This window comes from Salminus brasiliensis, chromosome 2, assembly GCF_030463535.1.
Source record: "Salminus brasiliensis chromosome 2, fSalBra1.hap2, whole genome shotgun sequence".
Lineage (NCBI taxonomy): Eukaryota > Metazoa > Chordata > Actinopteri > Characiformes > Bryconidae > Salminus > Salminus brasiliensis.
In genome coordinates, this window is record NC_132879.1 from 21,847,073 (window position 1) to 21,856,930 (window position 9,858).

Below are 9,858 nucleotides of genomic sequence, written 5' to 3' on the forward strand. Positions count from 1 at the left end.
GAACTCTGATATTGCTATAATTACTTTTTTTTGACATCAAATGTATTATTTACAATTCTGAACGATTCCCAACTATTTTGAATGCATACTTCGGTCCAAAAGTGCTTTTACACAGCCAGTAGAGTTGTTGATGATAACTGCCGACATCATAACAAGGGAGTACAATGCATACCATTATTCCCAAGTTAGAACTTTTGCAAGTGTGTTCATGTTTGCAGTTTTACATATGTTAATATTTATGTAATATGTACAGTAATTGTACACTGACAAGAAATAATCTGCCCTATTTAAATGAAACATTTTAATATTCATATTTTATCAGTGTAAATACACTATTGTTGTGACTTTGACATAAATGATGTCTTTATGAATCCCGTCTTGACCTTGAGTGTGTGGATTTGGTTTTGCAGGAGTTGACCGTGCTGGGTAGGCTATATCACCCCAGTCTGGTGGCTCTGCTGGCTGCAGGAAGTTCTCCTCATGTGCTGGTGATGGAGCTGGCTCCATGTGGCTCGCTTGACTCACTATTTGAACATGAGAATGGCAGCTTAAACCGCAAACTGCAGCACAGGATAGCACTACAGGTGGCAGATGGCCTCAGGTATAGGCACAGCACACAGCACCTGTGTATACAGAAACCGACACATGATTTAATGCAGTTTGGAATAATTAACTGAGCACTGTCACTTTGTTATCTCTTAATCTCTGTCAACAATCAGGTATTTGCACTCTTCAATGATAATCTACCGGGACCTAAAACCTCATAACGTGCTGCTGTTTACCCTGAAGACCGACTCTGAGATCATAGCTAAGATCACTGATTATGGTATTGCTCAGTACTGCTGCAGCATGGGAGTCAAGAGCTCTGAGGGCACTCCAGGTACCACTTGAGGATGACCTATACAACAACTTGTCCTGCTGTGTTTGACACCTTTTAACTTTTCAGCTGCCCTATACAATACCTGTCTTTTTAAAGGGTACATTTAGGCAAAGCAGGGCTTGTTTATGAAAGCTATCAGTAAATACATTTGTAAAAGCTATAGACTGCAAGTTAAGGCTATGCAGGTGATAATCAGCCTAGGCGTACCATATAGATTTCTTTTTGTACGGTAGTTTAAAACAGTGGCTTATATTCTACAGTGATGTGCATTTCAGTACATTTTGTGTGTACTTAAGCATGGGCTACAGTAAATTATCTTATGTCTTTAACTACAGAACTGATTGCTCTTTTGTGCCTTACAGGGTTTCGCGCCCCTGAGGTTGCCCGTGGTAATGTAATTTATGATGTTCAGGCGGATGTTTACTCGTTTGGTCTTTTGCTGTATGATCTCTTGACCTGTGGTGAGAGAATCTCAGATGGCTTGAAGTTCCCCAGTGAGTTTGATGAGATTGCTGTGCAGGGGAAGCTACCAGGTAACACATCCCTTATTGTTGATCTTTGGCGTTATAACTTTTGGACATTGTGTAAATCTGTTCTTTACAGTCAAAAAGTGTAAAATTCCATAATGAATGGAACAGTAAAATGCTCTATATATTATATTGACTGTTTTTATTTATCTATTTTTATTGACTCCCATTGAAAGTTACAAAGGTGCATGACAGTAACTATATGCATGTGTGTGAATGTGTGTATACACCATCCAACCACTTCATTAAACTTCTAGACTTCTACACATTGTCAGTTATATCAGCTCTATTTACCATATGGGGCATGTGTGAGCAGAACGATGTACTGAGGTGGTTGTAGCAACCTCTTTACTCGTGTCTGCGTTAATCAGCAAAAAAAAAAGAAATGGAAAAAATGTAACTTCCACAGACCCTGTGTACAAATTAACAAAAAAAACAAAGTTTATTCCGTACTGTACAAGTAATGAAAATAAATAAAAACACTTTGCAACACAAACCATAACGCAAAACCACGGTAAGAAATCTGTGTTGCTACCAGTATACTAAACGCTGCTCACTCCCCTCCTCAAACATGTCCAAACTCAGCACTGCTGCTCGGGCTCTTAAAGTAACAGTGCGCCTATATGACATGAACAAAAGCAGTGGTGTCTCTTTGTATATACATTTCACTTCAGGCATTGTAGAACCTTATTAAACAGTGGTATATGCATATGTACACTTTTAGGACAAAGTCCATTAACTATTTACATTTATGCACAATGCAGCAGTAATGGTCTTTGTTTTGGCTTCTACAGGGCACTTTGTAGTTCTATAAATACAGTCTGTAGTCCATCTGTTTTTCTGCATACTTTGTTAGCCTCCTTTCACCTTGTTCTTTAAGGGTCAGGACCCTACAGTCCCACCACAGAGTAGGTATTATTTGCATGCTGGATTATTCTCAATACTGCAGTGACACTGACGCAGAGAAACAGATGGACTACAGTCTGTATTTATAGAACTATAGGTGCTCCTATATGGTAAGGCACTGGATTGTTTTTTGAGGAATCTCCATTAATTTGAATGTTATGAAAATGTAGCATGCAGGCTATATTAGGTCACTGACATTCTTACACAACATGTGATTGTATTTTTTACTACCTTTTTAGACCCAGTAGAGCACTACCACTGTTTTCCATGGCCAGGCTTTCAAAACTTGATGAAGGACTGTTTGAAGGACAATCCTCAGGACAGACCCACTTCTGCACAGGTAACACTGCATACCTGTGACCTCCAAGAGAAACCTCTTCCCTGTTAACTGTGTGGTTATGCATGTAATTTGTGTGAGTTTTATGGTTTTTACTTGTCGCTTTGTTTCTTTATAGGTCTTTGATCGCCTGTGCTCAGGGGAGATGCTGTGCCTGGTTAGGGAGCTGACTCTGCAGGGGCTGCCCTGTGAATGTTTTGCTGTCTCCTGTGCTGGTGGGAGTGGAAGTGTGAATGGAGGAGCAGGAGCTACAATCTGGATGGGAGGTGGCAGCAGCAGCCAGAGGCTCGGCTGTGTGACATGTTTGGATCTAGAGACTGAAAAGAGCACCAGACAGGTAATGAGCTTCAGTATTTATGCAGGTAAAACCCTTCCTTATTTCACCTATTGTCACTGTTAGGGCTGTTCGGTGTACTCAGTCGCACAGAGAACGCACAGTAGATGCTATTAGGGTAAACATGATAATTTTACGAGTGTGCATGCCATTGGATTTGGATGATATTATGTAAACTGTACATTTACATTTAAGGCATTTAGCAGATGCTCTTATCCAGAGCGACTTCCAAAAGTGCTTTGCTATTTACTCAAGAATAGCCTCAGCTAGTTTGAATAGGCTAAAAATTCAAAGAAACCTCTAGGTTTAGACACTATGGTATGAACTGAAATTTGAACCTATGTGTACTTTTACACTGTTAGTCACTGTAGTGCAAAAACCTTGAATCTGCAAAATCCATGCAAGACAATTTAATATTTTCTTATACAATTATTCTATTTTAACAAATATGGACATAATATAAAAACCCTTATATATCAGCAATAATGCTATATTTCTGGGTGTTTCACAAAATATTTTTGTGGGGTTTTTTTTCCCTCCCTCCTCCTTTCCTTCAGGAAATTGACCAGAGCCCTGTCCTGTGCCTGGTGACTGTGAGAGTGCCTGAGGAGTGCCATGACTGGGTGGTTGCAGGGACACAGCTGGGATCATTGGTTGTTATGCATACAAAGAATGCTGTGGTTTTGCATCGTCTGCAAAGTGTGAAGGATGCAGTCACCTCCCTGTTCTTCCACGCTCCCGCTCAGCGCAGGTGGCTTCTCATTGGCTTCTCGTTTTAATGTGTTGTTTTAAACCTTTAGTCTAATGAATATTTGAGCAGTGACACATTTTTTCAATTCAAGGGTTTAACCAAAAATATTACATTTTACCATAGTCTCCATTTTCACAGGCTCAAAAGTAATTGGACAGACTTACTTAATTATAAATATAAGAATCAGTTTTATAACTGGATGCAAATTATTTGTAATTAGTGAATTCCTGAAGTCTGCAACCTACGGCCATCACCAAATGTTGAGTTTCCTGTCATGTTGAGATACTTTGCTTTTGCCTTTAAATGCTGCTTGTTTAAAGGTTTTTCTGTCCTCAGTTTAGTCTTCAGAAATTGAATAAATAAAACAAAGCAAGCTCAGCTGGGTTCAGGTCAGATGCCGTTGCCATTTAGGAAAATTTTTTTGCTTTAAGCTCCTGAGTTTCTTTCGCTGCAGGTTTAGGGGCTTTAATCACCTCTACAGCATTTGCCTGAATCTGAGCAGAACACTTCAGTGTTCATTCTGCCGTGTCTATCAACTCTCACATTTTTCATAAATACCATTGAGCTAGTTTCACTGGCAGCCATACATGCCCATGCCATAACAAAGCCTTAATGTTTGACAGATTATGCTTTTGATCATGAGTCTGCCCTTCCTCCTCCATATTCTTCCCATCATTTAAGTTAAAAGTTTTTTTGTGGTGTTACCAGTGGTTTGAGGTAAAACCCTCTGTATTTAGGACCATGAAGGCATTTCCTGATTGTAGATTGTAGACTTAACATTCTGAGTAAGGAGGTTTGAAGTTAAAATGTAGTTCAGGAGTAGTTTTTCAGATAATGAAGTAGGATGTGGTGAGAATGGCAAGTCCCTAGGGGTGGTAGTCAAATTCTGAACGGTCCTAAAGTAGTGTCCTTTCACTGACCTTTTGTATTTGGTTGGAGTGTAGATGATTCTACCTTCCCAGGAGTGTTACCTTGACTAGATTTTGTGTGGGACATTTGTTGTTGCCGACCATGTCAGTACATTCCTTCTTTTGAGAAAGTGCCAAATTTATTTGGCCACTTCTGCAGTTCCTGCTGTTCACATCTGATAGTTTGTTTGCTTTTTGTCTTTTCTCCAAGCCTTATGATGGGCTTCTATACTTGCATTGGCATGACTGCATATTGAGAGTCCCCATGAATAGTTACTAAATGTACACTTTGGAGAATAAATAAAAAAATAAATAAAGTATAAGGCCACATCTGGTCATGAAATTGCTAATCAGTCGATTGTCTAATTACTTTGGGCCTGTGAAAATGAATGGACAATGTAAAAAAGACTTTAAAACCTAAACAGTTAATGCGATACTAATGTTGATGTCTTTTTATCAGCTGTTTAAAGAAGTACTTATTAGTGGGGACAGCAGATGGAACCCTTGTCATTTATGAAGATTCAGTCATAAAGGTACTTCTTCTATTCTTGTAAATATATTTTCACTTGGTTTGCAATCTGATATTTGCAGAGTTGCAGAAATTCATTATTTTGCTCTATAAAGACGCTCTCTTCCTGGTCTTTTCCAACACAGTGTGCAGATGGTTCTCCAGTAAAGGTGGTGCAGGTTGGGAATGTGAACACTCCACTGATGTGTCTGGGTTTGTCAGGCCACTCTCAGGACCGCTCCACTGTCTGGGCGGGCTGTGGCACCAAAGTGTTCTCACTCTCAGTGGACTACAGCATCTCAAAGATTATAAACACCTGGACCACCAAACTCTATCAGTATGTAATCAGATGGCTTCCTCCTGTGAAACAAAGTCTTCTGAGTTCTGTGGTTATTAGGATGGATTGTACTTTGGTGTTGGTTTGGATTGTGGGCATTAAAGGCCAGTAAGCTCATGCTTTATTCTTGCTTTTGTTGAAAAGTCAGCAGAAATCAGCCAGCAGTGAAGCATGCATCTCTCGACTGGTGGTGGAAAAGTACATCTATCTGAGTAAAACTGGTGGACACAGTGTGGAAGTGTGGGACAAGAAGAGTGGGAAGATGATTAACATCATCGACTGTGTCCAGTTGTTAAGGTACACACCAGCACTCAAATACATGTTAATTTATACATATTGCTTAATTATTACTGATTGTGCCCAAATATAAGTGTGTGTATGTGTATATATATATATATACTGAACTGTCACTGAAAGTGAAAGACTTGTGTGGACTGTTGTTATACTACTGTATTTTACACAAATATGACCAAAATGTGAAATGATTACGCAGTGTTACACAGGTTTTTCACAAGCATTGTCCTGCCTGCTTCAACAAAATTACATAGTACAGTTAGCAGCAATTTATGTTCAGTTTCATGCATGATAGATCACCCATGCATTTTTGTACCTGTATTAACTGCTGTATGGACTGCCCCTTGTACAGGCCCAGCTCGAGCAGAAAGACCAAATTAACTTGTGACACGACCAGAATGATGGAGTCATCCTGGGCCCGTGTAAAGACCCTGCTGGTGCAGCATAACGGTACTCTATGGATCGGCACCAGAGCCGGGCACATCCTACTGGTGGATCTGTCCACATGTCAGCTGCTGCAGGCAATCAACCCCAGCTGCATCTCAGTGCGCAGTATGGCCTCTGTCCTGTTAGGTACCTGTTCTGCTTTGTTAATTTAACACTGTGAGGATTAGTTTACACTCATTTTAGAAATCACAGTTATCACTGGCAATAACCAAGGCATTTTATAATCCTTTATTTTATGACCCTCTTAGTTCCAGGGGTGCGAAATGCGAAATGCGAGATAATGTAGTTTTACTGTACAAATGTAAACGTGCAATGACCATATAGGTACTTATTGAATAGGTGCTAATGAATAGGTATGTAAGTATATTTGAGCAGTATTATAAATGAATAAATACTACTTTTTGTTACAGAAACAGAAAGCCGGAGGAGTGTGATTCTGGTGTTAGGTAGGCGTCTCCGCATGTCTCAAGACCAGATCAAGCAAGGTAAGAACATCTCTGTGCTCACTACAGGTCAGTATTGCAGTTACTTTCAGTGGGTGCATGAGATTTCAGCTGACCTGTTTATTCCATTTTCTCTTTGTCTATGTGCCAGACGAGGACTCTGTGATGATGATGTGGAGCAGCTCTCTGTCACTGGAAGTGAAAGATTTGAAGGCACATTGTGAACTGAGGGAACAGATCACAGCCAAAATGAGAGAGCAGGCCAACAGGCAAACCTCCCTTTTATCCTCACATTACTGTCACACTCAAGACCAGTATGAAATGCCACCAAACACTCTGCTGTCCACTCCATTCTGAATTTCACTAGCATTACATTTTGATATGGAAAAGGGACCTAATGTGTGAATTCACTCACAATTAAGGGACACCTGTTTATAAACCTGCCTTTAGATGTACTGTATATTAGTTTTATTTGGAATTTAGCATGGAATTTTGTTACTATAGCAAATTGCCTCAGCAAACTATCCATTCAATGTATAGGCTGGCTTTACCTTTCAGTGCATTTTGAACTGGCGTGTGTACATTATGTTTTGTACCTATGCCAGCTTATCAACCTTCTAAATAAGGAGGGTTGAAGTTGAAATATTAATCAGGAGTGAGTTTTCCAGATAATGAAGCAGGATGAGGTGCAGCTGGGAAGTCCCTAGGGATGGTTACCCAAATTCTGGAGGGCCCTAAAGTGAAGTGTCCTTTCACTGACCTTTTGTATTTGGTTGCACATGGCATGTAAATCTGTGTGACTCCTGGGTGCCGCAGTATTTACACCTTTACCCAACCTTAACTGTGCAGCCCTGAAAAATAGAATGGAAAGCTCTGTGACCCTACCTTGTTTATCCTAGGTTATATGCTGTGTCAGCATTAAAATAATTTTATATATACAGTATAAATCATTTTACACTACGTTATTAAAATGTTTTGCAATATTGTACCCCATTTGCATATGTGGCATATCTTACAGTACACTTAGAAAGGGATGACAATCGTATATTGTAATGATATTAAATTTAAAAAATGAACTGAAAAATTAGCCAAAGAAAGAGACCTTTCAACAGTGTATTTATTTTAATAGTAAACATATGGCTGTGCATGTATGTGTTATAATTGTTCTGTAAATCAATAACAATTTGGTTTATACTTGCTGTGAGCCACTTGTGAGTTGTTATAATTTTTCATATTTATTTTCCTTGTTTACAAAAAATTTTATAATATTTTTATTTGGAAGTACCTGTATTTCTGCATTGATTACTAGTAAAATGTGGTCTGATTGTCAAGTCACATTTATAGACAAATACAATCAAACTAGTTTAATAACACAAACAACCGTGTGTTATTGTTCATTGTACTGTTCATGTCTTTATTCATTACAGTGAGCAAACATTCACAGTGCAAGCCAGAAATCTAAGTGGACCCTTGATTTAATCATCTGTAGATCCCCTCTTTAGTAGTAATCACCTCCACCAAATACTAATGTGTCCAACGTATTCACATTCATTACTCTGGTAGAAGTTTCTATAGAAGTTGAAGTATCAGCTTAAGCTTTGTACTCAAGTAAAAGTGTAAAAGTACTGGTTTCAAATCTACTGTAAAAGTAATGTAAGGAGAACAAATGCCAAAAGCTTAGGCTGCGCCACAGGGGCCTATAGTGCACTACCCCACCTCCCCCCAAAAAATCACACTTTCCAGGTAGCGTGATTTATCTGGATACGGGTTTATTTTGTTTGTTTGGGTTTTTTTTTGGGACGATGACCAGTCGGAATGAAAATAAACCAAAATGAAATGGGAGTAATAAGGCTATTTTTAAAATGTAAGGAGTAGAAGTAAAAAGTCGGCTGAAAAAGAATTACTCCAGTAAAGTATAGATAACAAAACGTTATACTTAAGTAAGGTAACCAAGTATTTGTATTTCGTTACTTGACACCTCTGACCAAAAACTTACAAATCAGATTTGCACAATATTTAAGAGGAATTCCAGATCATTCCTTCCTGCAAATGTGTTTCAGTTTATCAGTTTTTCAGGGATGCCTTGCCTGCACAGCAGTGTCATGCCAAAGCATCTCAGTCGGATAAAGTTCAGTGCTCTGAATTGTCCTTTCCAAAACACAAGTCTACTTTTTCATCCATTCTGATGATGATTTACTTCTGTGCTTTGGGTCATTGTCTTGTTACATCACTCAACATGTTTTTAGCATTAGGTCATGGTCAAGCTTTTCTGCTGTCACATTCTTCGGTACAATCTTTTCACAACTTGGAATTCATTGTTCCTTCAATAATCGCAAGTTGCCCTGAGGCACCAAGCAGCCGCAAACCATGAATCTCCCTTCACCATGCTTTACAATTTACAGTCAGTTTTGGTCGCAGCAAACATTTCCTCCAAACATCCCCCTTTTTTCTGTTACCCTTGGGTTCTTTCTTACCTCTTTTAGGATCACCAGTTCACTTACTTTTTCTAGCCTGCACTGTGAATACCTGATGTGCTCAGTAAAGGCATATACAGCTTAAAACCACTCTCAATTATGTTTAGCAGTGAAAATGGGGGCATTGTGCAGAGACAGAAATAACATATGAAAAATGTCAATAATCAGGTCTTATACCTTGCGTGGCTATATACAATATAACCATGTGGATCTATCAACATTTACAACCCTTAGCAACACTGTGGTTCAAAGCAATATGCTGACAAAACACTTTGTATGTGGGGAAAACGCATGGATAACAAATGACTTACGACCAGGTTATGTGAATTGACATTTAGCACAAGTGTGGTAGAAAGTGCTGTCCTAGCAGAAATGTTGGGTGTGTAAGCTTTTCTGAGACTGAGTCCTTTGTTTAGAAAAAAAGCCCACTGCGTGTGTTTGGAATGAATGAATGAATGAATAAATGAATAAATAAATGTCACATTTAATAGTGTCCAAACATCTGAGCGTGGCTTGTCAAATTATATGTTTTGCTGATTTTGTAAATAAATAAATGTATACACCATTTAATGTACAATTAATATTTATAACCCAAATTGAACCTGATTTTTTTAAAGGGGTGTGAAACATATAATCTACTATTTTAATTTTTACCAATATGTTAAATTTGTCAAATTAATGTAAACTGTGCTGTACAGGTTAGTTTCACGTA

General features: G+C 38.7%; 1 protein-coding gene across 5 annotated transcripts in view; it reads left to right on the forward strand.

Annotated features, from left to right (window-relative positions):
- The window catches only part of lrrk2 (leucine-rich repeat kinase 2), a 33,077-nt gene extending 23,355 nt beyond the window's left edge, over positions 1 to 9,722 (forward strand). For 3 of the 5 annotated variants that reach the window (XM_072670386.1, XM_072670419.1, XM_072670402.1), the window contains exons 40-51: positions 411 to 601; positions 720 to 880; positions 1,243 to 1,413; positions 2,553 to 2,653; positions 2,769 to 2,987; positions 3,542 to 3,738; positions 5,104 to 5,176; positions 5,298 to 5,488; positions 5,633 to 5,785; positions 6,135 to 6,355; positions 6,640 to 6,714; positions 6,824 to 9,722. In XM_072670386.1, the coding sequence (XP_072526487.1) occupies positions 411 to 601; positions 720 to 880; positions 1,243 to 1,413; positions 2,553 to 2,653; positions 2,769 to 2,987; positions 3,542 to 3,738; positions 5,104 to 5,176; positions 5,298 to 5,488; positions 5,633 to 5,785; positions 6,135 to 6,355; positions 6,640 to 6,714; positions 6,824 to 7,029 (1,959 nt within the window). In that variant the 3' untranslated portion in view covers positions 7,030 to 9,722. The remainder of the gene's footprint in view (positions 1 to 410; positions 602 to 719; positions 881 to 1,242; positions 1,414 to 2,552; positions 2,654 to 2,768; positions 2,988 to 3,541; positions 3,739 to 5,103; positions 5,177 to 5,297; positions 5,489 to 5,632; positions 5,786 to 6,134; positions 6,356 to 6,639; positions 6,715 to 6,823) is intronic. The other 2 variants (XM_072670394.1, XM_072670411.1) reach the window with 1 other exon arrangement.
- The last annotated feature ends 136 nt before the right edge of the window (positions 9,723 to 9,858 follow it).